Source organism: Aulonocara sp. 'chitande type north' Nkhata Bay, linkage group LG11 (genome assembly GCF_057382095.1).
Source record: "Aulonocara sp. 'chitande type north' Nkhata Bay isolate Kocher_YH1m ecotype deep benthic linkage group LG11, A_spYH_male_GT1.1, whole genome shotgun sequence".
NCBI classification, from domain to species: domain Eukaryota; kingdom Metazoa; phylum Chordata; class Actinopteri; order Cichliformes; family Cichlidae; genus Aulonocara; species Aulonocara sp. 'chitande type north' Nkhata Bay.
Window position 1 is genome coordinate 39628291 of NC_141354.1, and position 16818 is coordinate 39645108.

At 46.6% G+C, this 16818-nt stretch overlaps 1 protein-coding gene across 4 annotated transcripts in view; it reads right to left on the reverse strand.

Moving 5' to 3' along the window:
* The window catches only part of LOC147319864 (atrial natriuretic peptide receptor 1-like), a 61555-nt gene that overhangs the window by 41228 nt on the left and 3509 nt on the right, over positions 1-16818 (reverse strand). For all 4 annotated transcript variants that reach the window (XM_086312694.1, XM_086312692.1, XM_086312693.1 and 1 more), the window contains one exon: positions 4343-4530. In XM_086312694.1, coding sequence (XP_086168820.1) covers positions 4343-4530 — 188 coding nt within the window. The remainder of the gene's footprint in view (positions 1-4342; positions 4531-16818) is intronic.

Consider the following 16818-nt stretch of genomic DNA (forward strand, 5'->3'; position numbering starts at 1 on the left):
GCCAATCTCCAACCTTCCTTTATATCAAACATCCTTGAAAGAGTAGTTGTCAAACAGCTAACAGATCATCTGCAGAGGTTTATTTGAAGAGTTTCAGTCAGGTTTCAGAGCTCATCACAGCACAGAAACAGCTTTAGTGAAGGTTACAAATGATCTTCTTATGGCCTCTGACAGTGGACTCATCTCTGTGCTTGTCCTGCTAGACCTCAGTGCAGCGTTCGATACTGTCGACCATAATATCCTATTAGAGCGATTAGAACATGCTGTAGGTATTACAGGTACTGTGCTGCAGTGGTTTGTATCATATCTATCTAATAGACTCCAGTTTGTGCATGTAAATGGAGAGTCCTCTTCACACACTGAGGTTAATTATGGAGTTCCACAGGGTTCAGTGCTAGGACCAATTCTGTTTACATTATACATGCTTCCCTTAGGCAGCATCATTAGAAGACATAGCATACATTTACACTGCTATGCTGATGACACCCAGCTCTATCTGTCCATGAAGCCAGATAACACACACCAATGAGTTAAACTGCAGGAATGTCTTAAAGACATAAAGACCTGGATGGCCGCTAACTTTCTGCTTCTTAATTCAGATAAAACTGAGGTTATTGTACTCGGCCCTGAAAAGCCTAGAAATATGGTATCTAAGCAGATTCTTACTCTGGATGGCATTACCTTGGCCTCCAGTAACACTGTGAGGAACCTTGGAGTCATGTTTGACCAGGACATGTCCTTCAACGCACATATTAAACAAATATGTAAGACTGCTTTCTTCCATTTGTGCAACATCTCTAAAGTTAGAAATATCCTGTCTCAGAGTGACGCTGAAAAACTAGTTCATGCATTTATTACTTCCAGGCTGGACGACTGTAATTCATTATTATCAGGAAGTCCAAAAAACTCCCTGAAAAGCCTTCAGCTGATCCAAAATGCTGCAGCAAGAGTCCTGACAGGGACTAGAAAGAGAGAGCAGATTTCTCCTGTTTTGGCTTCCTGTTAAATCCAGAATTCAAAATCCTGCTCCTCACATACAAGGTCTTAAATAATCAGGCCCCATCTTATCTTAATGACCTTGTAGTACCATATCACCCTATTAGAGCACTTCGCTCTCGCTCTGCAGGCCTACTTGTTGTTCCTAGAGTATTTAAAAGTAGAATGGGAGGCAGAGCCTTCAGTTTTCAGGCCCCTCTTCTGTGGAACCAGCTTCCAGTTTGGATTCAGGAGACAGACACTATCTCTACTTTCAAGATTAGGCTTCAAACTTTCCTTTTTGCTAAAGCATATAGTTAGGGCTGGACCAGGTGACCCTGAATCCTCCCTTAGTTATGCTGCAATAGACGTAGGCTGCCGGGGATTCCCATGATGCACTGAGTTTTTCCTTTCCAGTCACCTTTCTCACTCACTATGTGTTCACAGACCTCTCTGCACTGAATCATATCTGTTATTAACCTCTGTCTCTCTTCCACAGCATGTCTTTATCCTGTCTTCCTTCTCTCACCCCAACCAATCACAGCAGATGGCCCCGCCCCTCCCTCCCGGTACAAATCCTACCATGTGGATTCATGGATTTTTTTTTCACATTCTGCCCCTCACAGTTGAAGTGTACCTCTGGTGCAAATTACTGACCTCTGTCATCATTTTAGGTGAGGGAACTTGCACAATCGGTGGCTGACTAAATACTTTTTTGCCCCACTGTAGTTCTGGGCCCACTGCAGCCGTTTCTGCTGTGAGTGTTGGTTAAGGGTGGCTGAATAGAAGGTTTATGCACAACTGCAAGTCTCTGGAGGATCCTATAGCTTCATGTTCGCAGGCCTCCAGAGGCACCAGCAGATTCAAATATGTGTTTGCTGCTTTGTAATGGCATCATTGTGCCTTTACCTGCAGGAACCCATGTGTGCTCTGACTCAGCCAAGGTTTTCATTACGTGTCCAAGGCATTCAACTATTTTATGCTTTTCAGCAGCAGAGATCATTTTTCCTTCCTACGTTGCTTGAAAATGGTGGTCTGCTTAATAATGTGGAACATCCTTCTTTAGTAGTTTTCCTTTAATTGGGCTCAGCTGGCAAACTGATGATCACAGGTGTCCGAGATTGATTTCAGTCATCCAAAGAGCTCTGAGACACAATCCCATTTAATTGAAAAACAACTTATTTAATCTTTATGACACTTAAACACAATTTGCATAATAATTTGGAACGCGGTGTATAAAACATATTAGTAGGGGTGCAACGATACACAAAATTCCCGGTTCGATATTTTTTCGATACAAAAAAAAAATGTTCATGCCTTTTTAATTTGTCATTTATTAAAATTATAAATATATATTTTAACTCAAAAGTACAGTTTTTAAATTTAATGTTGCTGAAACAACAAAGTAATAAAATAATAAATATCTGAGGAATCCCTCATCTTTGGAAAAGAGAGTTTATTACAGAGAAATGTCTCTTTCCAAAATAAAAGCTCTACTATACGCTTCTTCTGGGCTATATTCTCAGCAGCATATTAAACATATCAGGTCCCCATAAGGAGAATCCTGTGCTAACGGCTGTCTAAATGACTCGGGTAAAGTTTGTAGCATGCTGCTTGTTGTTTTTGTCTTTGCACTAGGATGATGTCGGAGTAAATGTGCAGTCATATTCGTTGTGTTCCCACTAGTGCTGTCAGCGTTAATCTGAAATGACGTTAACGCCACAACACGGCAAATCTCCGTTAACAAGTTACCGCAGATCGCCCCGTGCGTGGGGCTGGACGGCCAACACGTTAACGAGCTAACTGCGCTAACACACTAGCTCCCACCCATGTAATTGAGCATTGCGTGGCACATCCAACATACTGTTTTACTTTAGTCCATGACGCGCTTACCTTCAGGGTCATACGTCACATGAAAACCAAAATAGTTCCAAACGCCAGATCTGAATGAGGGTGGGGGAGGTTCAGTTTGCCATGTTGCAAGGAGAGCTTAGCTTCTGTCTGCTAGCTTGCCCTGCGCTCAGTGAATCTGCGTTCGACTACTCCGCCTAGGCTGCACTGTCGAGCGCATCGTCAGAAGGACAGTTGATAAAATAAATTAAAAATGTTGTATTGTTCGATACATATGCGTACCGAACCGAAAGCACTGTATCGAACGGTTCAATATCCATACAAGTATCGTATGGATATTGTATTAATAACATGTTTCACAGTATCATTTATCAGTAATATTTCCTACAGGGTTTATATTGCATTGAATATGTCTGTCATCACATTGACCTTTCTATTTTTATAGGTTGAGTTCATTTTATACACAATGCATAAATGTGCTTGGTTAGAGTTGATGTTCCATTCTAGAAGGTTTTAAGCTTCACTGGTGAGAGTGTCCAGATGATACATGCTGAGGGGAGATGAGAACATAGCAGGTTAATTGCATGCACGCTTACGATACACATATTAATCTAGTAGCAGGTCTGAGCGAAGGCCTAAGCGTCTTCTGCTTCAGTTTGAGACTGGCTGCAAAGTACTCTACTTAGGGATTAATGACGAGGGTCCAATTATTACCTCTCAGAAAAGCTGAGACCTGAAGTTATTACCTTAAAAGGCAAGTAATGAAGAAAGGAGAAGTTATATGTCAGTTTATAGTTATTAGAAGTGTAGGTGATGAACCCTTGCCTGTACGGGTTGAACTGTTGCCCGTCTGTCACCAAGTATTTTTGAACTGTATTGACGTAGGTGTGATATTTTGTCCTATAAAACCAGAACCCAGTGTATTCTTGTCAGAGCAACACATTCTGTATGCTGATGGTTGGTTGTTCTCCTGTGATAATAAAACTCATCGTTTGATTGCACTTTTCCGGAGTCTCCGTCGTTTGTTGTCTGGTCTAAAGTTGATCGATCTCGCAACAACCCCTAATATTTAGTTATTTATCTTTTTTTCTTTGCTACATATTCCACATATCTTGCTTTGTATATTTAATGTCTTCAGTTTGTATCTACGATGTAAAAATGTAGTAAAAATAAAGAAAAAACATGAAATAAAAAGAGATTAATAACAAGTATGACTCAATGCAGAGAGGTCTATTAAGTCTATTAACTAGTGAGTGAAGAAGAAACACCCAATGCATCATGGGAATCCCCGGCAGCCTACATCTATTGCAGCATAACTAAGGGAGGATTCAGGGTCACCTGGTCCAGCCCTAACTATATGCTTTAGCAAAAAGGAAAGTTTGAAGCCTGATCTTGAAAGTAGAGCGTGTCATGTATCACGTATGATGTATAAGGCAGTGAGGTTCATGTGGAGTCAGCTGCAGTCAGGAGAGTCTGGTTTCTTTGACCGACCTCCTCCTGGATACTGATGCCATACCTGGAAGGCTTCCTTGGCAATAGCGTCCTCACGGTCCCCGCGGCGCCACGGCTGGCGGTGTTCAGATTTCAGGCTGTCGGCGAACACGTCGAGATAGAAAAAGACGTACTGCTCGTGAGTGAGATTTTCCCGCCTGAACTCAACCATCAACTTCCTGAAGACGTCAGGAGAACAGCAGACGAAGACCACTGAGGAGGAGAGAGAGGAAGAGTCACAGATGAAGATCAGAGTCAGCCCACGGCGCAGCACAGACCTGTGGGTCGCCCCCCTCTGCCTTCATGGCTGAGCTCACCTGCTCCACACCTGTTCTAATGTTCACGCTGACAGACAAACACATCTGATTGTTTTCTTTCCTTCCTGCCTCAGTGTGAGTCAATGAGGTTTCACCTCTGCAGGGAAAACGCAGTCTGATTGGACAGTCAGCCTCCTAGTAGCTGCACTTTTGGTACTCCTACATCACCTCCATCTACAACTATCACCTTCCTCCATCACCCTCACACTTCCTGAGCTGGTGTTTCTCTAGAAAACACCCAGCACTGGTCTTCCACACACACACATATGGGCTCAAATTGTGGTCATAAATATTTTGTACTTGTAAATCAAGATTTGTATGTGTAAAAAGATTTGTGTGGACTTAGCCAAATAATCCGTGTGAAACTCTGCACTCAAGCTTCAAGTTACAAGTACGAATTGACCCTATTTTTCTTCCTTTTAGCTGATTGGTCAATGTCATGTCAATCACAAATGTAACTATCCAATCAGAGAACAGATGGGTTTGGCTGTTGGAGTGAGGCTTTTTTGAAGTGCAGGTCCTTGAAGGGTAATACAGTTTGAAGTTGGAGGATCTGTATATAAATGATCCCATAAGGCTCATACAAGCTAAGTATAAGCTAAGGATACAGTTGCGGTATACCAGTGTTCAGAAACACCTTTATTACTTTAGTATTACTTTAACACAAAATCAGGGTTGACCCAGGACCACTGCTATGAGTCACACTATGCAGCATGAAGGCCGTTTCACATCAGACGCGGCGTGCGCTGTGCTCACCGCTAACTAAGAGCGAACGATCCAGAATTTGTTGCGCTGGCTGCTGAGCTCTGCTTGTATATCGTTTTTTAGCGATCGCTCCAGGTGTGCTAGATGCACCTGATCCTTGTCATTTCAAAACATGTATCTCTCTGACTTTATCTCCTCTACGAGAGTTTGTGTTGTATTATGTTCAAATGTTTAATAAAAACGTATCGCTCATTCATAACGAGGAAAGCTTTGTAACTGTCCCAACTAGTGAAGAGTGCGTCGTTTCCACAACACTGCTTTCCCTCCGAGGTCGACAGCGCCTTTGAAAACGCTCTGGAGGTCCCTGTGTGAACACATCAACCTATGAGAAAGAGTTTACTTGGACACACACAGATGTTTTCCATCATGGTGAGGCGATAAGAGACGTGAAAGCGCATTTATCCTTCAAGGACCTGCAGCTCAAAAAAGCACCCCTCTGACAGCGATCGTGGCTCAAGAGTTGGGAGTTCGCCTTGTAATCTGAAGGTTGCCGGTTCGAGCCCCGGCTTGGACAGTCTCGGTCGTTGTGTCCTTGGGCAAGACACTTCACCCGTTGCCTACTGGTGGTGGTCAGAGGGCCCGGTGGCGCCAGTGTCCGGCAGCCTCGCCTCTGTCAGTGCGCCCCAGGGCGGCTGTGGCTACAATGTAGCTGCCATCACCAGTGTGTGGATGTGTGTGTGAATGGGTGGATGACTGGATATGTAAAGCGCTTTGGGGTCCTTAGGGACTAGTAAAGCGCTATATAAATACAGGCCATTTACCATTTACCAAACCCATCTGTTCTCTGATTGGATAGTTACATTTGTGATTAACATGACATTGACCAATCAGCTGAAAGGAAGAAAAGTAGGGTCGAAATTCGTACTTCTAACTTGAAACTTGAGTGCAGTTTCACACGGATTTTTTGGCTAAGGTCAACAAACACGCTGACCAATGAAGTCCCAACGGCACTCCTTAGACTCAGGGGCGGAGCTACTGTGGTGGCATGGGGTGGCATGTGACACCCTAAAATAATGTACATAAGCTACATTTAACATTAAATATATAAATTGTAAAAATGAATGTATAACATAGCCCCACCCCTCACCCAATTAAAATGTGCCTCAGTCCATAGCATCAAAACAGCTTTCTTTCTTGTCAGTAGCAACGGACACCTATGATTGTGTCAGAGCAGATTTTGTAGATTTCAGCACAAGTGGTTGATTGTTACACTCTGGAAATGGAATGAAGGTGAGTGTTATTAACCCCAATAAATCATGAAAAACAAGGTTTACATTCTTGGTTTGATTTCTGCCATTTTGTGTAAATGTAAGTATGTAACAACTTTTATTTCTAATAAAAAGTGTAGAATGCACACAGTGGGCTTTCCTGTCAGTCCATGTCAGCAATGAGCCGCGTTCACAATGAGCAGCAGCTGTAACATGAGGGAGCAGGTAGGTAGGAGGACGCTGCAGGTGTGTTTGTGAGAACCTCTGTGAGGTCCTGAGGATGGTGGCTCAGGTGGAGCTGAAGGTTTATCAAACCACGATGGGCGTCAGGGCTCCTGACCCTGGGCTCAGGCGGGTTCGTTACCATGACCCAGGGTATGGCTCTGTGTGAGGTATGCATTCACGCCATCCATTAATCTTCTTCTGCTTGTCCGGGACCGGGTTGCGGGGGCAGCAGGCTCCAGCCCTCCCTCTCCCCAGCCACCTCCTCCAGCTTGTCTGGGGGGACATCAAGGCGTTCCCAGGCCAGCTGAGCGATATAATCCCTCCAGCGTGTCCTGAGTCTGCCCCGGGGCCTCCTCCCAGTGGGTCATGCCTGGAACACCTCACCCCGGAGGCATCCTTGTCAGATGCCCGAACCACCTCAACTGGCTCAGTTCAATGTGGAGGAGCAGCGGCTCTACTCTGAGCCCCTCCCAGATGGCCAAACTCCTCACCCTATCTCTAAGGGAGAGACCAGCCACCCCTCGGAGGAAGCTCATTTCCACAGCTTGTATCTGCGATCTCGTTCTTTCGGTCACTACCCACAGCTCGTGACCATAGGTGAGGGTAGGGACGTAGATCGACCAGTAAATTGAGAGCTTCATTTTAAAATCAGCTCCCTCTTCACCACGACGGACCGGTGCAGCGTCTGCATCACTGCAGCAGCCGCACCAATCCGTCTGTCGATCTCCCGCTAACTTCTGCCGATGAGATTCTGAGAGCACCGATGTGAAAGCCTTCCACCACTTGGCTACGAACAGAATCGATGACAAAGGGCAGGTTGTGTAAGGGTCAAATGGCCCATAGAAGTGAGCCAGACACCACATACTCCTGAAGCACCTCCCACAAAACACACCGAGGGACACGGTCAAGTGCCTTCTCCAAGTCCACAAAACACATGTAGACTGGTTGGGCAAACTCCTGTGCACCCTCCAGTATCCTTGAGAGGGTACGTGCTGGTCCAGTGTTCCACGACAGGACGAAAACCATGCTGTTCGTCCTGTATCCGAGGCTCAAGTAAGAGAAGGACTCTCCTTTCCAGCACCCTGGCATAGACGGAGGCGGAGGAGTGTGATCCCCTGATAGTTGGAACACACCCTCCGGTCCCCCTTCTTAAAGATGGGAACCACCACCCTGGTCTGCCAATCCAGAGGTACCGTCCCTGATCTCCACGCAACATTGTAGAGGCGTGTCAACAAGGACAGCATTACAACATCCAGAGCCTTCAGGAATTCAGGGCGGACCTCGTCCACCGCGGGGCCTCAGTGACCCCAGCCCTGCATTCATGCCTACATCACAGTGGGCTGTAACAGAAACATAACCAGTTCCGCTTTCATGTGTAAAATTAATAATGCCCCTCCCCCCATCGTGATCATGACCACTCTCAGACCCACACCGTCACCCAGTGGTGTCAGCAGGTCAGCTCTGAGCACGTGCAGAGGAAGCTGCCTGCTCACGGTGAGCACGTCGCTGTGGATAAACTGACTGTTTGCGTTCTCTTCTCTAATTCACGGCTTTTCCAGGAGCGTGGATGCTGGAGCCACAGGAAGTCTCCAGCGGCACGATGACATTCCTTCCATGCATATTAATGCTACACACTCACACAGACACACAGACTCACACACACACTCACACAGACACACACACACACACACACACACACACACACACACACACACAGACACACATGCTCGCACCCACACAGGGTTAAAGGTCGTTCCTGCTCAGCAATGACTGAATAAATAACTAAATTAATCATTTCCTGTGTGAAAGGAGAGCTGTTCAGTGCTCGCAGAGGGATCAGCTGGAAGTGAGGTAAATCAGCTTTCAAAATAAAAGCATCCACCCATCCATCCCTCTGTAACGTCAGAAAGACTTTCTGCAGTTCTGTGGAACAACGGCTGTTCCAGGGTCTGCAGCCTTAAAGGCCGCATTTCAAGGCCGATTACGTCACAGCGACGCGACGAAGGCTGTCCCAATTCAAAGGCTGCTCCAAATGCGGCCCTCAAATGCGTCCTTCATTTCCCTGAATTTTAAGGCTGTGGCGGTGTAGACTTCGTGGCCCAACATATCCCAGAATGCATAGCGCAGCGGTGGGTGTGGATAATTTTGTCGGAAAAAACAGCAAATGAGGAGCGGCCGAAGAGTAAACTTTAAGTAAGTACTGAATATGATGTCACTTATTTATGTGCAAATGTTTAATAATGAAGAACATTAAAACATGACTGTTGGCCACATGTCGGAAAGTCATGTGACATTAGCGACGTTTGTACTAACTTGGTTTTAAAGCCTTTAAATATGCGCCGTTCGATAGCTGAGCTTAATCTGACAGAGAATGTGATGATTTTATGGATAATTAAAGTCAGCACTGAGACAAATTTAGTAATGCCAACATGTTAAAAGAACAATATTTGTCTCTTATATATAACATAGTTATACATACAGTGTCAAAGGAACCTGTCTTTGAGTGAAGATTTAAGGTCCAGCTGTTAGCGTCATGGTTGCTAGGCAACCTGGGCAGCGCGACCGGGGCTAGACCGCCCATTTCACAAGCCTCGCACTTCCGGCCTTAGCGGTCTTTGAGTACGCGGCCCTTGTGGACCATTAAGGCTGCAGACCCTGAATTGGGACACAGCCAATAAGTGCTTCCTTACTGCTTCCATAGTCACCAGCAGCCAGGTGCTGCTGATGCTGATGAATGGACCATCAGCAGGTGTGAGCACCTTTAAAAATGAGCATGTTTCTGCAGCACTGAGACGTGTTAGCACGATGCTGAGCAGTGATGTGAGGGAAGCACCTGGTGCTTTCACAGGAAAGATTATGAGACTACCTCCAAACAATCTGCAGCGAGAGCGATCCATGAAGCTCCATCTCAGACTCTACAGAAGGTTAAAGGTCATGAAAGAACATCTGAGGTTTGTAAAACTGCGTCTGAAGAAAGCAGCAGACTACAGGAACAGGCGAGAGCGTAGTGAAAATATCTGTCCAAGGCTCACAGCAGCACACTTGCTCAAATGCATGAACCATGCATGTAGAGACCATTGTTCACCTTTTCTGTGTGAACCATTCTCAACTTGTTAACTTGTCATTTCTGAGGCTGGTGGCTTGGATGAGTTTACCCTCAGCAGCAGAGGGGACTCTGGGTCTTCCTGTCCTGGGCGTCCTCATGTGAGACGGTTTCATCGTAGCGCTTGATGGATTTTGGGGAGACATTCAAAGTTTTAGCAATTTTACGGACTGACTGACCTTCAGTTCTTAAAGTAATGATGGACTGTTGTTTCTCTTAGCTGATTGGTTGTTGCCATAATATGAATTCTAACAGTTGTCAAATAGGACTGTCAGCTGTGCACCAACCTGCTTCTGCCCAACACAACTGATGGTCCCAACGGCATTAAGAAGGCAAGAAACTCCACAAATGAACCCGGACAGGCTCACCTGTGAGGTGAAACCATGTCAGGAGGCTACTTACAGGAATCTAAAATATAAAACAGATTTAGTTGTTTATATTTTTTCTTTGCTACATATTCCACATATCTTGCTTCGTATATTAGATGTCTTCAGTTTGTATCTACGATGTGAAAATGTCATAAAAATAAAGAAAAAACATGAAATAAGAAGCTGTGTTCGAACTGGTTGCATAAAATCTTCATGTTAGAGTCTGAACTCTCCTTCTGATTGGCAGAGACTACTCAGGTGACCGAGCCAATCAGCGTCCACATCAAACATAAAGCACCACGTGATGAACCTAAATTGACCAGGAAACAATCCACATCTGCAGGAGTTCAACCGTCTCTGCTTCAGAGAAGAAAACTCAGCAGGTTTCATGCTCCACCCCCTCTAACAAGGAGGAGGAGCTTAACAACGCTGTCTGAAGGGCAGCTGTGTGTTTTGACAGAGACGGGAAAAATGAGTGCACTCAGAGAAATGTTTGTGACTCCAGCTGCTCCTGCCGGCTGTCGCGGCGAGTCTTTGTGGGTTTCCACAGAAACGGCGCTCCGTTGTTTGCTGTCTGGGTCAGGAGGACGTGATGTAAGGTGTTTGTATCTGCCCGCCGACACAGTGGCTGCATTAAATAACCACAGCCTCGGGTTTTTCCTAACTGAAGGAAAACATCAGGTTAACGAGCGCTCTAAGCTCGCCATCCTGCTGATGCATGCGGTATCCTGACCCTCCGCTCAGAGATGACGCTGCCATTTTAAATCTTTCCTGATAGCTTCACTGTGCTGCAGTCAGCTCAGAGCACCGCAGGCAGTCAGAGCTGACGTCTCCGTTTACTCAGCAGCAGAGCGCAGGCCAAGCTGCCGCCGCTTCACTAGCTCGCCGTCTGTATCTGAGCGTGACCTCGCACGCAGGAAAAGGAAGCTTCACTCGGAGGAAACGATGGAGTCAGAGCCGTATCCAGCTTCTCGTACTGCCACTGGTTTCCTTTGAGGTCAGAGGACCGCGCTCCTCCTGTGTCAGGTTTCTGCTGCTTCCTCTTTCAGGACATGCGAAGCAGAAATCCAGGCTGCAGATGCAGACAGACACAAGCGTTCACCTCTGCACGACCTCCACGTCCACATTCGGTCTCAGGCCTAACATGTGCACGTGTGCCCGGTGTGGGTCCTGCAGCTCTTTTACTCTGCGGGCCCTGCTGTCAGTGTCACACATACCAAATCGACCCGAATCCTTTTTGAGCTTTTTATTTCTGTACTGACGAGCAAACCTGGAAGCTTCGGGGCGACCAAGCAAGCGATGGTCACAGTCAGAGGATCCCTGCAACTCTTCCAGCTGTCCCAGAATTCCCGTGCACATTTCGTTCTGGGCCCTCCAGTATCAGCTCCATCCGAACGTGAACCTTCATAAAATCAGGTCGCCGTGTCACTGGCGTTTAAACCAGGCTGAAGCTGAGACGCTCAGGAAAAGCTCCAGAGCGTTCCTCTGAGTTATGTTCGGCTGAAGGTTTTCAATTCAATTTTATTTATACAGCACCAAATCACAACAACAGTCACCTCAAGGTGCTTTATATTGTAAGGTAGACCCCACAATAATACATGCAGAGAAAAACCCAACAATCATATGACCCCCTATGAGCAGCACTTTGGCGACAGTAGGAAGGAAAAACTCCCTTTTAACAGGAAGAAACCTCCAACAGAACCAGGCTCAGGGAGGGGCGGGGCCATCTGCTGTGATTGGTTGGGGTGAGAGAAGGAAGACAGGATGAAGACATGCTGTGTTTGTTGCCGTTAATGCGTTCCTGAAACTTTCTCGTGTAAACAGGGTGATCCTCCATCAGCTCATCCACTCTGATCACTTCTTGTTCCTTCACACAGAGTGGAGAAGTTCCTGTTTAAAGAAAAGCGCCACTGGGGTTCACACACGGCCCAAAGTCGAGCAGACCGCAGATCACATGACCTGTCAGGTGATCAGGAGCACAGACAGAGGTCACAGCTCGACGACGGATGTCTAAAGTCACACGAGGTCAGACCTACCAGCTGTAACCACCCATCGTACTCAAGAACACCTGTGCAGGAGGGTTGAACACCAGCTTTCTGATTGGTACATGAGCCACCTGAGTTGCAGCTGCACCCACCGGTCTGAACATGCCCCTTCACAACAGTAACGACAGCAGATTGGTGGTTGGTGTCTGAACCCCCGTTGGCAGGCTGCCGGCAGGTGGTTCATCATCGTGACAGCTCAGACTGAGCCCCCCTCACAGATCTGATCGCCGATCAGCTGATTTTCCAGTGCACTCAGCTCCACGTCTGCAATCAGTTTCCAGCTCGGCGCCGTGACATCATCCAAAGCGAAGCAATAAATTTGCGGGTTGCCCCCCGCCCCCTCCCAGCCCCTCACTACTGACATTCCACCATATTAATCTTTAACCGCTGCCAGATGGACAGGAAGCAGCAGAGTGGGCTGAAGCACGGCCTCGTGGGTACGTTTGTTCAGGATGAGCTGCTTGCTTCATCACCATGGCGACGGCACACGGAGAGCATGATGTCAGAGGATGTTTGAGCTGCAGTTTGGCTTCAGTAGTCCAGAACCGCCAGAACCACGTCAGTCTGCTTCCTGCAGACATCACCAACGTAACAACGAGCTTTCACGCCGTAGGACGTTTCTCTCAGAGCGACTTTGACCAAAAACAACCGCACGCACATACAAATAAACACACTATGTATGTTATAAATTGACTGTACAGAAAAATTAATATTAAATCAACTTTGCTAAAATTATGTTGAACTGTAGTCTACTCTGGTCCCGTCCCCAGGCTAAACCCCCCAAAACGTGACCATCCAGAGTTGGGACCAGGAAGCAATTAAAAACCAGCAACAACAGTAAAGTTACAGCGGGATACAAATAACATCGGGCTGATCCTGCCACGATTTGCTCCCCCGGTTCAAATCACAGACAAACAGGATCCCACAGCTGTTTATGTTTTTGAACACATTTTCACAGAGAGGCTTTTTTTGATTTGATAGCAATGTTGAACATTATTACACAGGAAAAAACAACTGCATGTAAAATAATGACACCGTGAGCCTCTGCCTTTGTAAATGGAGGGACAGTAACTGCTGTAAAACCTGCAGACAGTCAGATTAACAGTATTTTGTCTCTATCTGCCATTCTGCAATTCATCTCATGTAAACAATAACGTGGCCACAGCGTGACGTGGAAAAAGCCACATACCTTTGACGCTGCGTGACGAACTCTGTATTCCTCGTCCACGTAAACGCAAAAAAAGGAGTTTTAAAAATCTCCGTTTTCAGTGATTCGAAACGCCGTTTACGTGGACGAAACAGCTGCGTTTTCAAAAATACCCGTGTAGGTGCGGACGCAGCGTAAAAGAGTTAGTAGTTTATTTTATTACCTGTAATTTACTGCAGTTTACTTGTATTTGCTTAATTGTTTACTAAATGTTTGAGGTGTGAAGTAAACTGCAATGGAGCAAAATATGGGCGTGGTTGGAGGATGTGGTTGTGCGTGCGCGCCGGGGGGCAGCATTCTTCTTGTAAAACAAAGGGGGGCCTAGCGAAAAAGTTTGGGAACCACTGGCTTAAACGGTGCGTAAAGAATGGAGAACAAACTTTGTCCAAAAACCTCTCGTGTTTTTATTTTTAGCAGTCTCTTTTTTTCTGCAAAATGAAAACCAAGTTAGCCTTTTCTGTTGATACAACACCTCCTTTGGTTGGAAGCGGTGCTTAAACAATGGAAAACACAAACTTTGTCCTAAAACCTCTCATATCTGGCTGGCCTCGTTATCAGCCGGCAGCCATTAGCATTAATGCGTCAGCAAACAGTGACGCGGTGGAATCAGCGAGTGCTGCAAAGAGCTCACGCTGAGAGCACTCGTTAGGGTTCACTTTGGTCTCCAGTGAGACTTACAAACTAGTTCCACTCTCGGCTCCTATTAGCCCGTTAGCTGCGAGGAGCTAGGAGCTCGCCCCCTTGGTGGACTGGGATAGAGGGTAGAGTGGTCGTGATCGGGAGGTCGAGGTTTCAAATCAACTGAACGGCTACCCTGAGGAACCCCTGAGCGAGGTACCGTCCCCACACACTGCTCCTCATGCGCTGCACTGGTGGCTGCCCACTGCTTCACTGGCTGAATGGGTTAAATGCAGAGGAATTTCCCTATGGGGACTAACACATACACATTATTATTATTATTATTAATGAGGGCAGGGCTGATGAGCTGAAGCAAGAGGTTAATCAGCTGGAGGGCTCTTCAGTCCCAGGAGCTTCTCTGCAAACTCTCAGGGCTCATCTGCACCAAAGGACCGACGCCTCTGCTCACAGGAAACTTTGAACCCATGTCTCCAACTTGTCAACTGGAGTCCAGACTGGAGCTAACTGGATGATTATTCTGCCTGCTGCTGACCGGTGTTGTGCCAAAAAGTGATTGTCTGCCAAAAACTGATTTCCGGTATTTGCCAAAAACTGATTGCTCGTATTTAAACTGCTATAAGTAACTTGTTGGGCTATAATAGGTGAAACATATGTCAAATGCATCCCTCATGGATGACATAAAGTCATCTTGAGCCACAAACAACATTCGTGTAACAAGGTAGAAGCCGCGATCAGTTTTTGGCAGTGACTTTTATATAACCTTTATTTATCCAGTTAAAAAAATCTCATTAACATTAAAAATGTCTTTTGTAAGAGTAAGTTGGCCAAGAGGACAGCAGAAATGGCAGCAAATATTACAATATTTCTGTAAAAATATTTTAAGTGGGGATAAAGGACCGGATTGGTTATAATGTAAGTACAATAGCAGAGAGTTGTAAAGATACTTGAAAAACAGATATTGTTTTAATTCTATATATAACCCCTTTGTAAACCCTGTTCACCGAAGTCTATTTACGAACATACGTAAAGATATTACACATAAAAAATACACAGAAACATTGGAAATCAGTTTTTGGCAGACAATCACTTTTTGGCACAACACCGGGAACCACAGGAAGCCGTTTATGGGTTTTTATCTCAGTGAAGCCTTTCAGTGTAATCGTCCTGTTGGCTGTGCTGACAGAGACGTGCGTGGCGTTTTAACGCACAGATTATCCAGAAGCTTCCAGACACACTGTAGCCTGCAGAAGACTTATTTCCCCACCGCAGAGCTCCTGGAGTCAAACTGCAGCTCACCTGCAGCTCACACTCCTCTGAGGCTGATTCGCTGCTGTCTGATGCCGTGCCTAATAAAGAGGCTGAGCTGTACTCAGAGCAGCTTGTCTCATAGTGTTTCATTAAGGAGACAAAAGGCAGACACAAGGTAAAATTAGCCTCAGTGTGTTTGGCAGGAAATACCTACAGATCTGATAGGCGTCCGCGGCGGCCTTATAAGGCGGCAGGTTGTGACCTCTGTTAATGAATGTGCTGTCGGGAGGTTTGCTGGCTCTGTGGGAACCGGAGAGGGAAGCTGCCTGAGGCTGTTTGTTCGAGCTCTCGGCGGGTTTACACACTGATACACCTCCGCAGATAGAGGACGCTCGATTTATGACTCCATCGCTAAACTGTGGCTGAGCCGAAGGCACCACGTCTCAGGTCCCGTGCTCCCCCTCAGCTCACCCGACAGACTTTCACTCCCACAAACTCCCAGCCTCTCTGAATTATCCATCACACGCGAGTCCCAGCCTCGCCTCCTGCTCCTGCTCTGTGTGCGAACGGCTTCACGGACGCTTGAAGTCCTCGCTTTGTACTGGAGAAACTATGCTGTTATAGTTTGAAAGCAGAAATGATGAAAAGACGATCAAAGACAGCGAGCGACGCAGGAAGGTTAGAGCGCTTTGTGGATGACTAAAACCCTGAAAAGTCAGGGCCTGCAGGCAGCTCGTCTGCACGTCTGCACCTCAGCCCGGCCGAGGCCGTGATCTCCGCTCACGGATCTCAGCTGGAGAAGCTCCGAGTGCAGGGATTTTTCTGCAGGTGTATCTGCACGGCGGCTGGGACACGAAACCCAGGTTAGAGTGTCACGAGGAAAAAACAGCCAGATGTGGGTCTACGGCGGCAAGCTGTAGCGGTTTTTCAAAATAAAAGCCCTGTGCTCCATGCAGGACTTCAGAGGCTAAAGAGAATCTGGTCAAAACCGTAAAATCATCCACATACGCAGCTTACTGAAACACAGCTTTCAGCACCAGCATCCGTACTGCCAGCTGCTGTCAGTTTATCTACACTGCAGGACGATGCTTTACTGCAGTACCGAGTCAGAATCCTTCTGTTTAGACTCTGAGGGCTCCGGCATTAAACCTGAACGCAGGTCTGATCATCTCTGACAGGAAATGACTTAACAACAGGTGTGTGTCTGCAGCTCCTCTGGCAAACCTGCCACAGCATCGCGGTCGATTCAGCTCGAGTTTCTGCCTCTGCTGCAGAGGAGGGGAGGGGGAGGGGGTAGAGGATCGCACACGCACACATCGTTTCTGTGTGTGTGTGTGCGTGCGTGCGTGCGCGTGTGTGTGCGTGTGTGTGTGTGT